The 23,419-nt window shown below is 35.8% G+C and overlaps 1 protein-coding gene across 2 annotated transcripts in view; it reads right to left on the bottom strand.

Moving 5' to 3' along the window:
* EGFR (epidermal growth factor receptor) overlaps positions 1-9,853 on the bottom strand; it is a 158,728-nt gene extending 148,875 nt beyond the window's left edge. For both annotated transcript variants that reach the window (XM_081971049.1, XM_081971050.1), the window contains exon 1: positions 9,013-9,853. In XM_081971049.1, the coding sequence (XP_081827175.1) occupies positions 9,013-9,151 (139 nt within the window). In that variant the 5' untranslated portion in view covers positions 9,152-9,853. The remainder of the gene's footprint in view (positions 1-9,012) is intronic.
* Between the last annotated feature and the right edge of the window lie 13,566 nt (positions 9,854-23,419).

Here is a 23,419-nt window from a genome sequence, read left to right as displayed (position 1 = left end):
AGGGTCAGTCAAAAATGACTCAAATGCCAATGCACCAATGCATAAAGTATGACTTTTTTTTTCTTTTTACAACTCTTTAATCCCTTTATTTGAGGTGGAATTGGGGCGACCGAATGGCTCATCTCTACAGAAATACAGCAGAACAATGATGAAAACCATCTTGAATGCATTTGGGTCAATATAAAAGGAAAAATAACAACATTGCTATAAGTGTATACTACAGGTCACCCGACCAAACAAAGGAAATAGATGAACCTTTTGCTCTATGTACAAAGTACACCACCATAATAATAGGGGAGTTTAACTACCCTGACATCCCTGACTGGGAGACAAATTCTGCACTTAGTGCAAGGTCAAACAGATTCCTAAAAAACCTAGCAGACAACTCTCCCCAAAGGTAGAGAAGGGAACTAGAGGTTCAGCCACTCTGGACTTAATTCTCACTAACAGGGATGAAATGATGTAAGGCATTGAAGTTACAGGAACCTTAGGGGGAATGATCATACAGTAATGGAATTCAATCTTATGCTAGCACAAGCAATAGAACAAAGTCAGATTAGAGTCTTGGACTTAAGAGAGCTGATTTCAATAAACTTTGAGAGAGCTTGGAAAAGATTCCATAGATGAAAATTCTCAAGGGGAAAACAACCTAAGAAGCTTGGGAAATTTTGAAAAGTGAGATGATAAAAATCTAGTCTGGCAAAATTCCAATAAAGAAGAAAAATAAGAGATTTTAAAAGAAACCAGCCGGGCTGCACAAAGAACTGTCTGATAAATTGAAAGACAAAAAGAACAAATATAAAAAGTGGAAAGAGGGGGCACATAACTAAGGCAAAGTATCAGCAAATAACTTGAACACGTGAAGTCAGGAAAGTTAAGATTCAAAATGAACTAAGGCTTGTGACAAAAGTGAAAAATAACAAAAATAATTTCTTAGAACATATACAAAAATAAGAAAAGTCAGGGAAACCATTAGTTTATTAATGGGAGAAAAAGGCAACAAAATGATGAGCAGCAGGAAGAAAGCAGAACCATTTAGGTCATGTTTTTGCAACTGTCTTTACACAAAAGTAAAAAAAAAGTTCAACCTATCAAAAAAACCCTGTAAAATTCAGATTAGGAATGAAAATCAAAATAAGCTAATGGTAAGAGAACACCTATCCACTCCGATGAGTTCAAATCACCAGGATCAGATGAATTACATCCCAAGGTTCTGAAGGAACTGGCAGACCTGATCTCAGAACTACTGAACCACAGCCGTTTCAAAGTTTCTGGGAAACTACCAGATGACTAGAAAAGGGATGAGGTAGTTCTCATCTTTAAAGAAGGGGAAAAATTGATCCAGAAAACTACAGATATATCAGAAGATTCTGCAAAAGATAATCAAGCAATGTATTTGTGGACATCTAAAAGCAAGGTTATAACCAGAAGCCAATATGGCTTTGGCAAAAACAGATGGGTCGGACAAATCTTATTGCATTCTTTGATTAAGTGACACAATTAATGGACCAGTAAAATGCCGTGGATAGAACTTACTTGGACTTCAGTAAGGCATTTGATAAAATAGACCACAACCTACTTGATAAAATAGAAAAATGTTCGTTAGACAGCTGGATTCATAACTGACTGACCAACCGCACTCAACCTATAATCCTTAACAGAACTGTATTTCTGTAATTTATGAGTAAGACCAAGCTGGCAGGAATAGTTAACACTGCAGAAGATAGGTTCAAGATACAGAAGAATCAAAACAGATTTGAACACTGGGCCCTGTCTAACAAAATGAAATTCAATTGTGAGAAAACAGGATTGCTTGAACACTAAGCCTAAAGTCAGGTCAAGGAACAATATCATCAGGAAATTGATAAATTTCATATGGAGAACTCAACCATATATGCTGCACACATCAACTTTGGTGTTGAGCGTTTCTGCAACAGAGTATGTTGCTCCAGTGTGGGGCGCATCTGCACACATGAAACAAGTTAATACTGTTAACAGTGAAACAGTATGTTTAGTGACAGGTTGTCTCAAACCTACATCAATTGAAATAATATATTATCTCAATATGCACCATCAAAGATCAGGAGAGAAGTAGCAGCAGATGATGGGAGAACTAAGCAAGAGAATGATCCTCGATATCTTCTGAATGGATATATGCCCCAAGCCCACCAATTCAGATCTAGGAAACAGCTTTATGACAAGAACAAACAATCTTGAGGATACAAGAACAAAATTGAATTAAAAAATGGAAGAAGGAGACCATTGAGCAAGGAATGGAGAATATGGCCTAAGGATCTGACCTCCCTTGCACTATTTGGAGGCTGTTAGTGGATAACAACACACTCTGTGAATGTGGAGAGATATAGATCCTGGCCTATCTGCGGGTATGTCAGCTACTACCAGAAACATGTACCATAATGGCTTATTTTGCTGCAATGATAAATCCAAGTAGGAGGCTTCATTTTGGCAATTTAACATTTGATCTATACATGGGAGGAGGAGGAAGGGGACGAAGAGGAGGAGGAAGAGGAAGAAGAAGGATAAGATTATGATTATTAAGGATCCTATCAGATTTTATTTTAACATTCTAATGAACTTGATTAAAAGTTGTGCGATTGAGAATGCTATATATTAACCAAGGGCATTCTGAGAGTATTGCCAAGAAAGACCAGCTGATGTCAACAAGGATAAGAGCTTTCTCTGTAGCAAGTCCAGTGCTGTGGAATTCCCTCTCCAGTAATGTATAGTGTTTACTATTTGATTATTTTTAGACATTATAGAGGACCTATATTTACTTCCTGAATCTTATTCATTTGCATACCAATGTTTGTTTTAACTTTTATATTATCTGCTTTACTGTTGCTTATTGATAGGTTTATCAGTTCAAATTAAGCTTTTAGTTCAATACTGAGAAATTTAAATGAGCAAATAAATTACACAGCTATGGCTTTGGAGAGAGGGTTACAATATCCTATCAGATAATTTTTAAAAGCAAAGGTTATCACTACATATTTTTGGTTTTTATATACTGTTATCTAGAGTATGTAAAATAAAGGAAAAATGAGAATACAGAAAAGTAAGTTTCAGTAAAAGGAATCACTTTCTTGCCTAAGGTTTATACAAAAATGCTGTAAGAAGACTTAAGATTTTGAAACATGATGTTCTACTGTTTATACAGAAATGCTGTAAGAAGACTTAAGATTTTGAAACATGATGTTCTATTTGACTGTGCTGTTTTCCACAAAAAAGATACCTTCCCTGTTTTTATTGAGTTCATTGAAACCAAGATTTGTCAGAGCTTCAGCAAAATCTGTTACATATGTCTTGCGTAAAGGCAGTGTTTAATGTAGTAGCTCAAGTTTAGGTTTTCAAGTCCTGCTAGCCATATTATGTTTAATAAACTGTGAGGTTTGAGGTGGGATCTTATTTTTCTATGTTGCATAGCACTGATATACAAATCACTTTGGAGGGTCAACTTATAAATATTAAAGGAATATTAATTAAAGTAATAGAATAAAATTAAAGGAATAGAGATCAACACTTCGTAAATCCCCTGGATGAAATTTAGTCAATCACTAAAAATCTTAGGTATATAGCCTCTAAGGATTTCCAAAAATGTTAACAATGTTTAATTTTTAATATGGCAAAAGGGAAAGATTATTTAAAACATGTCTGAAAAGAAATTATATTAACTGTATTAAATTTTAATTAAAGTTAAGTAGAAATAAAATTAAATAAACTTTACATTACTTTTGTGGAGTAGATCCTGATATGCAATCAAAAATGAAATTCAGTTCTCTCTGAGTACCCATTGTACATATTTTGCATTCACAAAGGGCAAAATTGGATTAAACATGAATTTCCTCTAATTGTATAGAAAATTAATACCTTTAAGATCGAGAGCAGAACAAATTGTGTGTTTTTGTATATGCATTAGAAATCTACAGCAAAATTAAAAGTTTGCTTTGCATATGATCAATATTGAATTACAAGGAAAAAATATATTTCCCTTGTAGTTTGAAACGTAAAGAAAAATACTTTACCTTCTTTAAGTGATTGTCTTAATTATACTTTAACTGGATGATGGAAAATCCAAGATTGCTATATTTATTTATTTATTTATTTAATTAGATTTCTATTGAGTTAATCTCCTTTTGTATTTGCGTTTCTACAATCATAATTTGGTTATATTAGTAAACTCTTTGTGATTAATTTCTATATCTTTGAACATAATACATATAATTACAGCCTTAAAGACTGCCTATTTGTACTTTTTTTCAAGAAGTATTATATAATGTTAAATTTTACTTTGAAATATAAACATTGATAAGAATACTTAACCTCAAATGATATATTTATGAAAGGGTGATGTATAGGCATTTTTAACATGTTTGCCTTTTTCTCCCACTTCCCCCAAGAATGCAAGTAAAGATTTGTTTGTTTGTTTATTTATTATTGACGAAATGGACGTTATAACACATTGAACTGAGAAAAAAAGATTTGATTTTTAGTAGAGTTTATATTAAATTTCACTACTGAGATCAGCATTTTCAAGAGAGCAAGCCTCTAGCTGAATAATTAAAAGATGTTTGGAATACAATATAGCTGGCATTTATGATATATAGTTCATTTATATTTAATGTGCATTTTACCCAGAATATAACATTCCTTTGTAGAACTATTCAAAATTTTGCATTCAATAGACTTCTGAGTGAAATCCAAATTCTACAACTAATCGTTCATCCAGTAACACATTCCTTTTCTTCTCTAGAAAATCTCCCAGTATGTTCCAGCAAGTCCCCTCTGTAGATTAGATCTAAATGTCCATGGGACTTGCTCAGGAAAGGTAGAATTCAATAGCATATTACTATTCACTTTATTCACAGTCATTGGATTCAATGGACTCAGTATCAATCAACCAAGAATTAAAAATATTAAGTCATCAAAAATATCAAAATTGGAAATATGGTACTTAAGAACATGATGGCCATATTCATCTAAACTCTTAACAGCCTCTAAACCAGGATTTTCCAAAATGGTCATTACTGATGACTCAGGGATGATGGGACTATTAATTATTCTTGTTATATGATTGGGTGCAGTAAACCAGATGTTTAGATTAGATATGGCATTTTTATCTACCTAACAAGTACTTTTCAATTACTAATAAATAGTAGTTACCAATAATAGGAAAGTAGGTACTAGTTAAAGTGGTATTTATTACATGATTTTCATACACTAAATGCTTGGGAGTTGATGTTCAAACTGAAGCTTTATAAAGGAATTGATGAGCTGCTCTAAACTATTAGATAATGCATCATCATAAATTTTGTGGTACTACAGTCTCCCCCTACAGTCCCAGTATATCTGAAGACAATTAAGTAAATAATTTATCCATGAACTATTGCTGTTCATTTGTACTCATACTAGATATCAACTTTCCTGGGCAACTCAAAGTTGTACTATTCTGAAAAAAAGAGAAAACATTATGCATTTCATCTGCATTGAATACCTCCTCTATACTCTATGTATCTCCTGTTGGTCTTATTACATTAATATTATATTAACATTAAACATTACAAGCAAATAAGATTGTAATGTTTACCCCAGCATAGAAATACTTATCCCATAATCAGATATTTCAATCATTTTAGCAACAGGAGAAACAAATATAACTGTAATCTATGAGACTATAGGTTTTTGTCTCTTCCTTAGGAGGGGAAACAGATTTGAGGATATTACTCCAATATGTGTTTCATTGAATGTCACTTCCATAATTATTATTAAGTAGCTTTTCCATGAAGCTTATTGTTTACCTCTATTCACTTACATTTTTATTGTCCTTTTTTGTTTACCTGAAGTGGTAAGTTTTGATTATAAGCTCCCTGGAACAAAGACTTACCTATTATTTTTAATATTACTTATAAAATATAATGTGCAGGTTTCAGTCTTCAGGAGTATTATACAACGTATAACAAATGTTAATACAAAACCAAAACTAAATAAAAGCAAATATTTATTTATTTAGCAATCTCAAGAGGCATAGTAACTCTAGCTGATATACAATAAATAAACGAACACAACACAAAACCACATGAGAAACAGAAAAATAATAGCACAGCATTAAGAATCCATGTCAAAAAACCCACACATCAATTACGCAATAAATCAGTTCAAATCCGGATCACAAGTGAAGATACAAATCACTCTAATGAATGAGCCAAGATTTCAAGGCTTTTCTTAAAGAAAACAGGGTCAAGCTATGCAAAGCTTTATGAAGAATACTGCGCCTCCAAAATGCTACAAAATGAACTAGGTTGCCAAATTGATGGTGAATTCACATTTCAATGATCCCATGAATAATGTCAGTTCTTTTTAAATATTTATCATGTTTTGTTATATTTCTGAGTCAAAGCAGTTAACAGAGGTAACAATGTGAATACCCCTTCACAATATTGGAAATTCTAATTTTATTCTAAATGTTTCTTTTTCAAATTCTTCTTTCATTTTTGTCTCCCACATTCTCAAGTCATCTCACCTATCCCATCTCAATTCAACTCACACCTATGTGAATTGCATAAAGGAAAGGAGAAAAAAAATCAACCCAACCCTACCCTAATTACATCACTGGCAGGTATAAACTTGCTGTTCAGAGTTGATCAAAATGAAGCTTCTTGATTTGAAGATTGTGCAATTAACTATTCAGAAAGGTTTTTTTTTTTAAGAAAGATGGTTTTATTTGCCCGTCATGAAATATTTAAATTACTTTTGTTTAGTTTACCTAGTATATTTTCCAAGTTACAACTTTTTTCCCTCCCTCTGAACAGAGGCAATGAAAGGAAAAAGAGGAAAAACTCAATTTTTCTCCATTGGAAGACTTCTAAAATAAAGATGATTTGCCTGGAATCAAAACTGGCTGCTGTTCTCAAAACTTCATAAAAGTGAAAGAAATTAAAGAGCAGACAGAAGACCATCAACAGGCCAACATGTACATTACAGGAATCCTTTCCACTACTTCCTTGATACTTTAACTTCTTTAACAACAACAGCAACAACAAAAAAGCTTTCTTCACAGACTTAACTGTAGGTTAGGTGAAGGGAGAAGAAAGTATTGCCTGAAAACACATCAAGCCAAATCCAGCAGAAGATAAAATGGCTCTCACCAAGTTAACCTGGAAAATTATTTGAGCTGAGAACAACACATTTTCTTTTTCCTTTCCCTTTCCTTCCCAGACTATGATATAACTATTTATTCCACTACACTACATTTAACTACATTTTAGAAAAATATAAAGCACCTAGTAGTGAAAGGTTTATTTTAAAAAATCAAACAAAAACACATATTTTGCACTTATAATTTCAAGTCTGTACAGAATTTTGATTCTTGGGGTCAGACATTCCTATGAATCACTAGTGGTTTTCCCCACGTTACAGGAAGAGCACAATAATTTTTCAGCAATACTTCTGTGCAGAGTATGTACACTCTTGTGAAACTCACACATCAGCCTTTTACAGGGGTCATATAAACAAGAGGTCAGTCTCTTCTGCCAAGTTCTAATTCCTGTTGAATTTTCAAGGACTTGAAATTTACTCTTTCTAAAAGAGGAGTGCCTTGAAGCTTTTGGTTATATCTTCAGAATAAGAACCAGGATAATCTTGTTTCTAAACTTTAATAGACTACTTGCAGCAATATAACTACAAAAAAATATCATTCAATGAAATATAAAAGATATCTATGAAGAAGCGGAAAACAAAATTTGAGTTTAGGACACATGACACATATATGGCTCACTATTCAATTAAATATGAATCTTTATTATTTTTTTAAAAAAAAGCTGTTCTTGTTTCCAAAAGGATTGTGAGATTGTGTTAGCCAAAAAACTGAAAACAATGGGAGGGTGACTCTACATCTCTGTGCTTCTTCTGTTGACTTGTCACCTTCATTAGAGTGACCAAGCTCTCTTTCAAAAGCCTGAAGTCAAAATGGGAAGGGAGCAGGGGTGGGTTCCTGCCAGTTCTTACCTCTTCTATAGAAGAGGTTCCAAAAATCTACAGTGCCGTTTAGAATCAGTTCCAGCTCCCTCCCCCCGCCCGTGCGCCCCTCATCAAGATGAAGAGTGAGAGGAGGAATTCTGGGAGTTGAAGTCCACAAGTCTTAAAGCTGTCAAGTTTGAACATCCCTGGGTTTTTTTTTCTAAAGGGTTGGGGTGCAAGGGTCTTGTAACTTGACAGCTTTAAGACTTGCATGCTTCAAATGCCAGAGTTTCTGATCCAACATTTTGGTTGCTAAGCAAGAGCGTTGTTAAGTGAGTTTCACCACATTTTACAAGTTGGCCATTCCCACCCAGTTGCAGGGCTGGCAAGCCACTCCTACTCGGTCACATGGCTGGCAAGCCACTCCCACCCAGTCACATGGCTGGCAAGCCACACCCACCCAGTCACATGGCCGGTAAGCCATTCTCATAAAGCGGGCCACACCTAAAGAAGAGGTTCTAAAAATTTTTGAAGTCCACCACTGGAAGGGAGTAAGGGAATATTTGTTCCACCTTGGGCCTATTCCATCACTCAGCATTTAATAAGTATCAAGAATAATTTCTGAAATTTACATTTTGATAATCAGGATCCGAAAGAAGCCCTAAATCTTAAGGAGACAAAAGAAAATTTCAAAATATCCTCAAGATAATGTTATACTTAACTCACAGAGTAACTCTATAGTGGTAAAGTTAATGAGTCCCTTTAATCACATATGAAATACAGAGATGGTAAGAAGTTATACGGGCCTGGGTTAATAATGAGGGAATGCAAATGATCGGTGGATGCCCTTGGCCAAAGTGATTATACAGAGGCCACAACTTGAATATAACCAAACATGTACAAAGTGTGCTCTTGAACAACAGCTTTCTCGCCATACATCCAGGAGACAGATTCCAGGCTACAGCCTAGTCCCTTTCTTGGCGAAATTCCCATGCGCTGAGTAAGTGGCTGACTTGCTCCTTCTCGTCTCAGACTTACCTTTCTTTTGATCTATAGCAGAGCTAAAGGTACTCAACAGCAAAGCGAAGAGGATAGCAGCAGTAGGGACCCGTCTCGACCCTAAAGGTTCCGCGCCTGTTGCTGAAACTCCCGCAGATCGGCGATTTCCGTGCCCCATCCTGGATGTGTGCGGCGACAATCCTGAGCGCCCGCGTTCGGCAAATCGAGGCTGTGGTCCGAAAGTTTGAATCCACTCGCGGCGCTTTTTCTCGGTCGCTCCCTCGCTAACTCTGCTCAGCAACACCTTTCTCTTTTTGCTTCAGTTTCTCAACCGCTACCCATGCCGAAAGACTGAGGCAATTCCAAGATCGGGGAGTGGGGGAGAAAGGGAGGAGGAGCGAAAGGAAGCTCTTTTTACAGTGGTTGCTGGCTGCGGCTGCGGCGCGCTCACTCGCTGACTGAGCAAAGGAGTGAACGATCCTCGGGAAGCTGGCCCCGCTCCGCGTTCGCGCAAGGGGCAAAGAACCTTTTGCAGGAGGGGCCAATATACAGTAAACACCGTGCGAGGAACTCCCAGCCGAGCCGCACGAACGACACGAAGGAAAGAAAGTAGGCTAAAAAGATATCGGCGTTTCATCAATCCTCCCCCTCTTCTTTGCTAAGCTTACAAACAAAACTTTTTCCTCCTGGCGCATATCTCACATACTTCCTCTTGAGCAGTTGGCCAAACCAATGAAAAACAAGAGGTGGGAACTATAAGAAATAAAAAAGAACTGGGTGTGCGGGGAGAGGCTCTATCTGCGTTGCCTTCAGGTGGAGTTTTGTACCTGTCCAGTGCCAGTGATGGGAAGGGCCAGAAATTCCTGTCCAGCTGGCTGAGCTGAATAATACGCATGTGCACTTTTTCATGCACTTTTAGGGGGCCGCCCCTGTGGTTTCGTTTATCTGCTGCCGCCGCCACAATGACGGTGCTACTGATTTACCTGCAGCTGTAGCTTTCCCCGCTGTTCCAAGAAATGAGATTAAATCTGTGCTAGCAGGAGGAAAAAACCCAACATGTCATTACGCAATCTGTACCTTGGAGGAAAGCTGTAGCTGAGATGAAGTGGAGTCAGGAAACAAGCTTATTGTCCAGAGCAGCTTGTGCAACACCTTGGCCTGTCACTGGATTCCAGTAATCTTTTGAAGCCATTCCTTTGTGTAAAAATCAAATCTTGTTACAACTTGAAGATTTAAAGCTCTTCCAAATGCTTTGTCCTTGAACTGGCAAAAAATTACAGTGGTGTAAATTTGTTTGTCAATCCCTATTTTACCACAGACAGTACCAGCAAATTGTGGTGGTGTTATTAATGTATGCAGGCCTTGCAAAGGACTGAGATTGAGGGATCACTCCTGAGATTTGTTTTTCTCCCATTCCACCAGTACGTTCAAACAGAGCCTAAAATATTAATTCACATTCCAAGAACTCTAGGACACCATAGCATCTACATTTAAAAGCAGCCCCAGCAAAAGCTGGCAGATATGACAAGATGGTCATGAAGAGACAGAGAGAAAGCACTTTCATGCTTCACTAGGAAGCCCCATCTTTACCTCAGTTGATAGGTACTTTGAGGCTAATTTAGTTTAGTTTAGTTTAATTTAATTTAATTTAACACTCTCTGGATTGACTAAGAGAATTAACATGTTTGGGTGGGAGTGTCTATCTTGAAAAGACTAGAGACTATCATGAATGGTCAGGAAGTTAGTGCCCATTAACCAAAGAGAAGGAATGTGCATGCACCCACCTGAAGTGGCTAAATAGGTGCTCTGGTAATTAGTAGAACTCTTGACAAAGTGGATCAGATTTTATCTGTGTAATCACTTTTCTGACTCATTGCATTCTTTTCAGATATCATCTTTTCATTGATTTGTAAACCAGATAGTTATTTCTTTGTTTATTTGCAATGGATAAACATTTTTTTCTTCCAGTAGCCCTGTATCTACTGATCCTAGCTCCACAACCAACACTGCTGAATTGTGTGGCTCATTTATCACCAGGTTTCCAGATACTGCAACACTAGCAGACTCCTTATTGGATCATGACCAATCTGGAAGGTTTATTGAAGAAGGCTGAACAAGAGAAGCTGGGAAACCCTGTTTTTGTGTGGTTTTTCCATACTTGATCTGATTTAGTTTTATAATGTTTTTACTATGTCCTAATATATTCTGTTTGCTCAGTCTTAAAATGATTATTAATGACTAATAAATTATGGTAGCATCATTCATGATTTGCTTGAAATTATATTTGGTTACTTATCCAGTTCATCAATTGAGGAAGGTATATACAGCGTAGAATTTTCTCCATCTTCATGCTTTTCATTTGGATGTTAGAGTTGCCTGTGCACCTTTATCATACCCAGGAAACTTTTTATTAGGATACTGGGCAAGATTATTCTTTTTCTAGGCCTTTTCACTGTGGATTGTTCTAGTAGATTATCAGCAAACAGAAGTAAATAAGGATGTGTTAGAGAACAAAATGTCTCCTATGCTGTTCACCACAATCTGCATTCAAAGATTAAAGGGGATTTCTTTCATTACAGAGAATTGCAATAGAAAGATAATATTGGGCAAAATGAAAATTTTGAGAAAAAATAGACAAAAAGAGCTCTTCTTTTGCTAGTTCAACAGAAACTAGTTTCTGTTCCTATATTTACACAGAGTTTACAATATATTTTGACAGTCAATAACAGTTATCACTTTTCTTACTACTTAATCCAAAGCTGTAAAGACAGTTTGAAAAGGAAAACAAAATAACTATTCCATGAGTAAGAACAATATATTATTGTTTAAATATTGTAAAAGGAGAAAACCACTTAGGGAATCTTTTGGATAAAAGTGATGCTAAAGATATATTAAAGGGAAATAATATAAGCAAACAAAATAAAATAATTTAGAATGCATACTTTATTGAGAAGGATAAAGAGCAGAAACCATGTTAAAAACTGACCTTCACATAAAGAATTTGACAAACTGAATTTAGTAGTAATTACAAGAGATGAGGGTCTCAACATCTTTTTTGTAGTATGGTGATGAAAATTGGTTGCAGTATTCCAGGTGGGGTCTTTCTAGGGTTTTATAAAGTGGTATTTGTACTTCATGTGATGTTGATTCTATGCCTGTTTATACAACCAAGGATTGTATTAGCTTTTTAAGCTGCTGCTGCTGCACACTGCTGGCTCATATTCAAGTGAAGATTCATTAGGACTCCAAGCTCCCTCTCACAGTTACTGTTTTTGAGCCAGGTCTTGACTGATCTGTACTTAAAACCTTTGATTTTTTTCCCCTGCCTAAATGTAAAAATTTTGCTTTTCTCCCTATTGAAATTATTTTGTTGGATAGGGCCCGTTGTTCAAGTTTGTCAAGATGTTTTTGGATCTTCAGCTTGTCTTTGGGGGTGTTGACTATTCCTGACAGTGTAGTGTCATCTGCAATTTTGATGAGTTCCCCTTCACTTCCCTCATCTAAGTCATTGAAGAGTATTGGGCCTGAGATGGAGCCTTGTGGTACCCCATTACTTACTTCTCACCATGCGGATGTAGACCATTAAGGACTACTCATTGAGTATGGCTTGTCAGCCAGTTACAGATCTAGTGATGATGTTGTCTATCCCACATTTTTCTAGTTTACCAAGAAATAGATTGCAGTCTACTTTATCAAATGCCTTACTGAAATCTAAGTATACTACGTCCACAGCATTTCACTGGTCTATTTATATAAATCTAAACTAATCTAAAATAAAACTGATTCAAATTTCCAGTATAGGGTAAATTTCTGGTGAAAACTATTGGTACATGAAGTCATTTGTAAATTTTTCTCCATATCAGCAACATACGCCACAGAAATAGGTTAAGATGAAAAACACACCCACAATCAAAACATACTTAATTGCAAATTAATGGCTACAAAATAGTAACTTTGATAAGGGGCAAAATAAAATCTTTTTTTCTTTCTAATCTTTAAATTTCAAAACTAATTAATATTAAAAACAGTATGATAGTAATCACTAAAGCATGAGAGCTTTCTTTCCATTACAAACCAGTGAAAAGGAAGAGAAAATGATTAAAGTTTCCTTACTAAGACTTGATTTGACTTGAAGGGTGTTGTTGCTTGTCTTTTATGATGCATGATTTAATCTTTTTATAATTCCATGCTGTATGTTTAGTTTATAATGAGCTATTATGACTTATTATCATGGTCTGGGCAAATACATGCATACCTTCATTTAACAAGTTAAGATTTAATAAAAGGTACATATGGAGCTGGATTCCAAATACCATCTCACAATCTATATAAATAAAAATGTAATGTTTGTTTGTTCAAAATCTCAAATCTCCAAAAGTTCTTTAACAATTGCTTTGAAATTTTGACACAATGTTGCATTCGAATATGCGCATGTTTTTATATATGTATATTATATAGAAGTCACACCTGTGACAGGTACAAAAGAAATCTACAACGAAGCATTGATAATGATTGAAGATTTGTGCTTAGAAATTGCAAACAAAGTTCTCAATCAATTGGGAATGCCATCACCGAATCGATCTGTTGCTGCTTCGTTCGATGTAGAATTGCATCATGAACAAAATTACAACACAGGTGATCTTTTGTTGTATGTGCAATCAAATATTCCTAAGCTAACGCTTGAGCAAAATGGCATTTATGATCAAATAATGCAAACTGTCAATAACGGGGTTGGAGAAATCTCCTTCTTAGATGCACCAGGAGAAACTGGTAAAATATTCCTAATTACATTGATTCTGGCAGCAATTCGATCCCAAAATGACATAGCCTTAGCTCTTGTGTCGTCGGGAATAGCTGCAACATTGTTACCAGGTGGAAGAACTGCTCATTCCGCTTTGAAATTGCCATTGATTCATTAAAACTCCCACGTGCAACATTTCCAAAGCACCCAGCATGGGAAAAATATTGCAGAAATGCAAACTTATTTTTTGGGATGAATGCACAATGGCGCACAAAAAATCATTTGAGGCTCTTGATCGATCATTGCAAGATTTGCGAGGAAACATCAGACCATTTGGGAACGCATTAATATTACTTGCAGGAGATTTCAGGCAAACATTACCTGTAATTCCTCTATCGACACCAGCGGACAAAATAAATGCTTGCCTGAAATACTCTACTTTGTGGCGACACATAAAGACATTAAAATTAACTACAGATATGCGTGTCCATCTGCAAAATGATCGATCAGCTGAGATATTCTCACATCAATTGCTTGAAATTGGGAACGGAAAAGTGCCGGTTGATCTGACCTCAAAATGAATTTCATTGCCTCATAACTTCTGCAATTTAGTGACATCAAAAGAAGAATTGGTTGAAAAAGTATTTCCCCATATTCAAACCAATTATAAGAATCATGACTGGCTGAGTGAACGAGCTATTCTTGCGGCCAAAAACAAAGACGTCTACGAACTTAACAATATTATTCAGTCTAACATTCAAAGTGAGGCAGTCACATACAAGTCCGTCGACACTGTTATGGAAGCAGATGAAGCGGTTAATTATCCAACAGAATTTTTGAATTCACTCGATCTGTCAGGGATGCCACTGCACATACTGCAATTGAAAATCAGCGTGCCAATTATCATGCTGTGAAATATCAACCAGCCAAAGCTTTGCAATGGCACGCGACTTGAAGTAAAAATATTAATGACCAACGTCGTAGAAGCAACAATCTTGACAGGACCTTTCAAAGGTGAAGATGTCCTCATCCCTTGCATTCCTATGATTCCAATGGATGTGCCATTTCAATTTAAGAGATTGCAATTTCCAATTCGATTGGCATTTGCAATCACCATCAATAAAGCTCAGGGACAATTTTGAGAATTGTGTGGTTTAGATCTAGACACGGATTGTTTCTCACATGGACAATTATATGTTGCGTATTCTAGAGTTGGCAAACCAGACAATTTCTATATCTGCACACACAATGGAACAACAAAAATATTGTACACCCACAAGCATTGTGAAATTAAGCATATTAGAAACTTGCTCTTTCTCTTTTCTTTCTTTTCCATTTAACCAGACTGGGCCATAGCAACGCGTGGCCAGGTGCAGCTAGTAGCTAGATAAAATTTCACAAAATTCAGTTTAATTAAACATCCATCAAACTATTAAATATGACAGTAATTATCTCATGTTATGAGTATTTCAGAAGTATTTTTTTAAAAAAATAAATCCAATGATGCTTTGTCACAGAAAACCCTCTGACTTGACAAACACGGAAACAGACATCCTGAAGAAACAAACAATGTGTAATTAACAAAAACACCTAAAAAGAAAGAGGTATAAAAATACCAAAATCACCAGGTCTAATATCATAAGAGTTGTAACAAATGTAGGGATTCTGGTGACCTGGCCACTTAGAAGAGTCCTTTTTTCTATGCTGGCATGAGAATGGGGCAATAGGTTGCTTAAATATACGAAAAGAGACAGTCCAAGATTACATGGGATACTGTTTCTATTTCCACCAAAAAATAAATTCCTCTGGGATATATTATTGAATCTTGTGTCTTGCTAACAAAGTTAGCAAAGCACTGTGGTAGTGAGGGTACAAGGTCTTCCATGTTGCTAACAACAAATGTTTTCTAAACAGTTGGCATGGAAGAATGGTGTCCCAAACTGGTCTGTTTGTGTAAATGTTGAAATTTTGCTTAGATTGTGCTTGAATATTGGTATCAATAGTTTGGTTTCAGCTCACTCAAAGCTCTCTTCTGGTTCTTAGGACCAAAGAATAATGTTTTACATTTATGCTAATGCCTATCTTCCTATAAAGACATAAAGTTGCACTTCAAGGTCAAGGTATTTAGAATACTGCCTTAAAAAAGTAATTTAGTCCACTATATCAAGCAGCAAAGCCAGACACGAGTTTTCATTGAAATTAGGCTTCATTTCCATTTCAGGAGGGAATTTTATACACCAAGAAGAATTTATAAGTGTAGATTGAACTGTCTTTATGGAGCTTAGCTCAGGAGCAGCAAAACTGTATATTATATAGCAGGGATTCCTGATCCTATTTCTGAAAATTGACATTGTACCGCAAACACAGTTATTTCCAAAAAATAACTCAAAGTACCAATTGTACTTGAAAGTATATTAGCTTTGGTGATAACATGTCTATGCTACTGTTTCCACTTCTCCATGCTTGGAAAGCTACAGGGCAGTCTCTGAATATGTCAAATTTATCCCCACAATAATAGATAAGATAGCCTGCCCAACTCATCAAGAGAAAAGGGCCACTTTGATAAATAATAAATTATTGTGGGCCAGAACAAAGTTCTGCTCCAGTGGAATAGTGGAAGTGCAGCAGCAAGACTTAAAAGATGTTCAGCAACCCATCTTTGGAGGAGTGGAATCTCTATTTATTCCTTTCTTTAAAAAAAGATTTGCATATAAGGCTGCATACAGTTCACCTAACTAATATTGTACAGGTCTGGGATTTAGGACAGAGGCTCTGTCTCAAGGGTTAGATAGTATATTGCTGCAGCATCAGCATTTAAAAGAACAGCAATAGAACAATGGTTTCCTGATGAGGAGGGGGAAGTGAAATAGGTTCTCTCAAAATTTGAGCCAGCAAATTGACATGAGGAAGGATGCTAAATTGCAACTTCACTCTTTTATTAAGTCACTACAAGTATAAACAATTTTAGTAATTATTATTTTAAAATATAATTTTAACCTTCTTTTAAAATAAAATGATCTCTTCTTTATATATCCTATCCCTTAGTTATAAGCAAATTCATAAAGCATAGTAATTATAATCCCGATAGTAGAGTTTACCAGAGATAACATATCTCTTTTACTCTTGATCAAATAAATCAACTTTGTATGCATTCCTTTTACTTCTAACAATCTTGATATTTTGTCACTTCAAACAATGTCCAAAAATTTGACATCTTTTCACTTCTTCTTTGCCCCTTCTTATAAGATTCTTCAACTCTTTAACAAGCCTCTTTTGTAAATTCAATATAAGAAAATTTTATCTAGATCATTCTCTTGGTTTGTAATTTGTATATCTGTTTTAATAATTAAATATGATACAGTTTCATACAATTTGTATGTTCACTGTAGAATCTTTTTCCATTCTTGTAATTTCTCATTTTAAATTCATTTTCAAATCAAATTCAGTCTTCTCAGGTAAAACATGTCCTCTGCCCAGTGGTGAGATTGGCAGCTATATAAATTAGATAAATAGTGCTGATTCCTCATTCTCCAAGGCACCAGGGGGCAGGAAAAAGAAACAATGGTTGGAAATTAATCAAGGAGAGAAGCCACCTAGAATTAAGGAGAAACTTCCTAACAGTGAGGACAATTAACCAGTGAAACAGCTTACCTGCAGAAATGGTGGGCGTTCCATCACTGGATGTTTTAAGAAGAGGCTATACTTGGGATGGCGAATCTATGGAACATGTGCCACAGGTGGCACGCGCAGCTATTTGCCTTGTGTGCCCTGTCAGCTGGCCAGCTGTGTGCACTGGCCAACTGAATTCAGCCTTTTTTAAAGCCATTTTTTCAGCCTCCCCAGGCTCCAGAGGCTTTATAGGAGCCTGGGGTGTGCAAAAAGAGCCTTCCCACCCTCCCTGGAGGCCCTCTGGATGCTTCAGGAGCTTCTCTGAAGCCTCCAGAGCGCAAAAACCGAGCCCTATGGGCAAACCGGAAGTTCGGGAATGGACTTCCGGTTTGCTCGTTGGGTCAGTTTAAGCCCTCCGGAGGACTAAAAACGACCCTATGAGCAAACCGGAAATGACTTCCAGTTTGCTCGTATGGTCAGTTTAAGCCCTCCGGAGGCATCAGGGAAGCCGCCTGAAGGTCCCTGAAGCCTCCGGAGGGCTTAAACCGACCCAACAAGCAAACAGGAGGTCACTTCTGGTTTGCTCATAGGCTCCTTTTATGCCCTCCGGAGGCTTCAGGGATACCTCCTGAAGGTCCCTGAAGCCTCTGGAGGGCCTCCGGGGGGGGGGGGGAAGGCTGTTTTCGCCCTCCCCAGGCTCCTATGAAGCCTCTGGAACCTGAAAAAAGCATGCAAAAATGAGAGGAAGTGCTTCTCATGCGTGCATGCGCACTGGGGGGTATCGCACATTGCATTATGGGTGTGGCACGCCCATGCATGACCGCCCTGCGCTTCCCTCACTTATGGCACATGAGCCAAAAAAGGTTCGCTATCGCTGGGCTATACCCATGATGACGAACCTATGGCACGCGTGTCAGAGGTAGCATACAGAGCCCTCTCTGTGGACATGCATGCTGTCACCAGCTGCTCTTCCGAATTCTGTCATGAACCTGGACAGCTGGTCTAGTGCGCATGCGCACAGTGGCCAGCTGCTGTGTTTTGGGTTCCAGCACACACACGTGCATCTTTTAGGCACCGAGTGCTGAAACTGGGGCACACACGTGCGCCAGAAGAGAGCAGTTGGCTGATGTGCATGTGCGTTAGACCAGCTGTCCGGTACGCATGTGTGCGATGGCGCCTAGAAGTGTAGCTGGCTGCTGCACGCATGTGCAATGGGCAGCTACTCTCTTTTGGATTCAGGTGCGCACGCGCACTCCTGTTTTAGCACTCAGTGCCAAAAAGGTTAACCATCACTGGTCTATACAGACACTTATCTAAAATAGTATAGATTCTCCTGCTTGAGCAGGGGGCTGAACTAGAAGACCTCCAAGGTCCTTTCCAGCTCATTCCTTTCTATTCTAAATTCCTAAATACTCCAATATACATATGAATCATAAATTGGATCTGTTTAAATGTACTAAAGAATGATTTCATTCAAAGTATTAAGAATATGCATAATTAGTACAAAAAGAGAATTAACTCTTTTCTTTCAGTGAGGTTTTCTTCTACAAAAATATGGCTATAATTCTCACAAACAAGGTATATTCTTGGTGTATCAAAATTATTTAAAAGCATCCTCCTTTTCCATTATAAGCCTCCCAAAGTAAAACAGGCAGGAAATTCAACTGGATGTACTTTAATCTATTTTAAGGCCAAATTAAGAGAATCTTACAAGTCTGAAAATACAAATTTCCTCTCCTCTACTTTTAATTGTTCCTCTACTTTTAATTGATCTCCATTATGGAGGTCCTTTCTTAGTTCTCAAACCCTTAAATGACTATAGGTTTTGTCCCTCTTGTCTAATTTTGTTCCTAGGCTGCAGTCTAGAGGAAGTGCAAATGTTCCCCTCTTTTTTTCAAGATCACTTATGCATTCTATTACATTTATATATTTATTTGCTTAACTTCTATTTCTGGAGTAATAGTAATGCATTTTTTTTCCTTTTAGCAGTTCTCTCTGTCATTTACTGCCAATTAACTGATCGTTTACGTTTGTAATGCAACTACCAACATTGGCTAAAATGAGCAAAGTCTGAAAAGAAGAACACTTTTTATATATGAATAACTAGTTCTACAACATTTGAGAAATGTTAAAAGTTAACTGGCTTTGTTAATTTACAGAGGATGTGGAAAATTCCCTACAGTAACCTCTCTTTTTACAGCTTATCTGGATGGATTGTTCTCCTGCAGCAATATAACTTTCATATATTCCAGTGGCAAAGATTCAAATTTCCTCACTTTGACTAGATAAGAATATATAGCTTTTCCCACATATATGATATTATGTAGCACTTTTATGTTTTTAATAAATATAAATGTTTAATGTGCTATGTGTTCTTACTGTAGTTACCTCAATTAATCTTTCAATAATCTTGTCAATGAGATATGAATCTTTTGCTGTGCATGGATTGAAGTTGAGAGAATAGTCACTTACAAAATGCTCGTGTGAAATTCAAACTAGCAAATGTTCACAGGAGATATTTGTTGTGCTTAAGAATCGAATCAAAAATGACAAGTACAACAACAATTAGTAAAATGAATAGAAAGGCAATATCCAATCCAACATCAGCAACATTTTCACCCTCAAATCAGCGCACAATTGAGAGCACACTGGGTATAGAGAAAGTGAGCTCAACAACGAACCTTCGGTGTATGCAAGATGCATTAGCAATGATACAAGAAACAGTGCTGAAAACACAAGAAACAGTTACAAAAATACAAAAAACAATTACAAAAAATCATGAAGGAACTAGGAGAAATCATGAAGAAATTAAACTAGAAATGGAAGAAATGAAGAGTGAGATTAGAAGAATAGATGGTAGAATAGGGAAAATACAAAGTGAAATAACCAAAAATGAACAAAAAGTTCAAAAAGCAGAAACAAAGGTAGAAAAAATGGAGAAGAGAATAGAGATGGTAGATGTGACTACACTAAACAGACAATTAGGAGAAAAATAGTGTTTCTGGAACTTGAAAAAGGTAGCTTCTTTCTGCGCTTTCAAAATATAGTAGAAGAAAAGGAGGAGGATTTAGGGGAAACAATCACAGAGATTGTTGCAAACATATTACAAAAGAACAAACAAGAAATGAGAAGGGACATAGATGAGGTGTATCAAATCCACACAAATTATGCCAGGATACACAGGCTCCCAAAAGAAACCCATGTACACTTTGCTAGAAAATCGGTAAGAGATGAAATATATAAGAAAGTGAGAGAAGAACAAATAACATATAAAGGAAGAAAGATACAAATCCCGAGACAAATCCTGAAAATAGTGAGACCAGAGAAGGCAATATCAGTTCCTTACACAACAACTAATAAGATACAATGTAATGTTCAGATGGCTCACACCAGAGGGAGTGATGATTACCTGGTGGCAGGATAAAAGATATAAAATAGACACAGTCAAGAAAGCACATGATTTCTTTGAACATCATTTCACTGCTGAGAAAGAACAAGAAGTAAAGAGGAACCAGAGAGTAGAAGTCAAGAAGAATAGTCAGTTGAAAACAGGGAGGAAGAAAGAGAACAAAGAGGAAGACAGGAAAGAGAACAAATAGAACAAGAAGGTAGTAAAATAGGAATAGAGGCAAGAAACACAAGGAAACTAAGGGTGGCACATAAATGACACATGGAACAAGAAATTAAATTACTCTCACTAAATATAAATGGATTAAACTCACCGGAAAAGAGAAGGCAAACTTTGACTAAATTACAAAAATTGAATATGGACATAGTATGCCTTCAAGAGGTACATATTAAAAACCAATATAACAAACTTCTAGAATATCCAAAGTTAGGAAAACTATTTACAACATTAGCACAACAACAACAAAAAAGAGGAATTGCAATATACATCAAAGAATGGAATAATAAAAAAAATATGCAGATGAAGAAAGGAGGATTTTAATGATAGAAATAGAAACAGAACAAAGAAAAATTCTTCTCACAGCAATATACGCCCTAAATAAAAACCAAAAAGAATTTTACAAGAAGATCCACCAAAAAATAACAGAAATAGAATATGAGGATATATGTCTAACTGGTGACTTCAATGCTATAATAGATATCAGTGATGACTACAAGAGTAACAAAAGAAATAAGAAAAAAAAGAATGCTACCATCTACCTTTTTCGAAATGGTGCAGGAATTGAGCCTGAATGATGTATGGAGAGAAAGCAATATAGGAAACAAACAATTTACATATTATTCAAAACCCCACAAATCATGGTCAAGGCTAGATATGATTTAGTCAACCCAAGAATTGAGAAGAGATACAGAACAGATTGAAATAATGACAAACACTGGGGCGGATCACAACCCAATAAAAATAACATGGAAAGGACCAAAAAAAGAAAAAGAGATGGTCAATGAATCAAAGAATAGTGAAAGTTTAAGAATATATAAAAATGATAGAAAGAGAATTGAAACTTTTCTACAAAGTAAATAATAAAGAAGAAACATCATTACAAAATTTATGGGATACTACAAAAGCTTTTACAAGAGGGTTGACAATACCGTACTTGGCAAGGAAAAACAAGGAAAAAGACAAAAACAAGAATCATTAGAAAAGGAACTTAAAGAATTGGAAATGGACCTGCAAAAAACCCCACAAGAGTCAAAAATAAAGGAGAAAAAAGAAGTACTAAAACACAAATTAAATTTGATGACACAAGAAGAGATCACCCAAAAGAATCAAATATGCAGAACAAACCTATTTTGAAAATGCGAATAAACTGGGAAGATGGTTAGCACACAAATTGAAAAAAGAAAAAGAAAAAAGAAGAATACATCACTTACAAGATGAAAGGGGAAACATACAATACCGGAAAGAGGAAAAAAAATAGTACAGAAATTTTTTGAGAATTTGTACAGCAAAGAAAATATATTACAAGACAGTATCGAACAATACTTAAATACAAGGAATCTACATGAAATTGAAGAAGAGAGAAGAGAAATGCTAAGGAAAAAAAAATCACAGTGATAGAATCAAAGGAAGCATTGAAGAGATAAAAAAATAATAAAACACCGGGCCCAGACGGTATATCTGTAGAATTTTATAAAGCCATGCAAGAGCAGACAGAAACAGTGATTTTAGACTTATTTAATGAAGCACTTATAGAAGCAAAGTTACCAAAATCATGGAGAGAAGCATATATAACATTTATACCTAAAGACGATTCGGACCACTAACAAATAAAAAATTACAGACCAATTTCTTTGCTAAACGCAGATTATAAAATCTTTACATCAATAATGGCACAGCGAATTTAAAAAATATTAAATGAAATTATCCACACAGATCAAAATGGCTTCTTACCAAAACATCAATTAAAAAACAATATGAGGATAATTATAAATACACTAGAATATTATGAAGAGAATCCGGGAAAACAAGTTGCCCTCGTCTTCTTAGAGGCCCAGAAGGCTTTGATAACTTGAATTGGCATTTCATAATCACAAAGTTAAAAATTTTGAGATTTGGAGAAAAATTTATAAAAATGATAGAATCAATTTATTCAGCCCAGACAGCAAAAATAATAATAAATAGTGACACTACAGAAGAAGTTAAGATATGGAAAGGAGTAAGACATTATCACCTTTATTATTCATACTATCACTGGAAGTTCTACTAACAGAAATTAGAAACAATCAAGAAATAAAGGGATTAAAAATTTAAAAAGAGGAATATAAATCACAAGCATTTGTGGACAATATGGTAACCATATTAGAGGATCCATTAAAATCAGGAATTAAATTAATCCAAAAAATAGAGGAATTCGGTAACGTAGCAGGACATAAAATTAATAAGAACAAAACAAAGATCATTACAAAGAATTTTACTAAAAAACAAGAGCAAGAATTAGAGGAAAACATGGGAATGCAAATAGCAGCTCAACAATTAAAGAAGATAATTATGTTAAAACAATTCAAAAAATCAAGAAAGATCTGGAAAATTTTGGTCAGGGAAAAAAAACCACGAATTTGTTTAATTTGTTACAAGATTTTAGAGAAAGAGGAGGATTTGGACTTCCCGATTGGGAGCTTTATTACGAA

This window comes from Natrix helvetica (genome assembly GCF_964273705.1).
Source record: "Natrix helvetica genome assembly, chromosome: Z".
NCBI lineage: Eukaryota > Metazoa > Chordata > Lepidosauria > Squamata > Natricidae > Natrix > Natrix helvetica.
The sequence above is the reverse complement of the archived record's forward strand: the minus strand, read 5'-3'. Positions and strand labels throughout refer to the sequence as shown.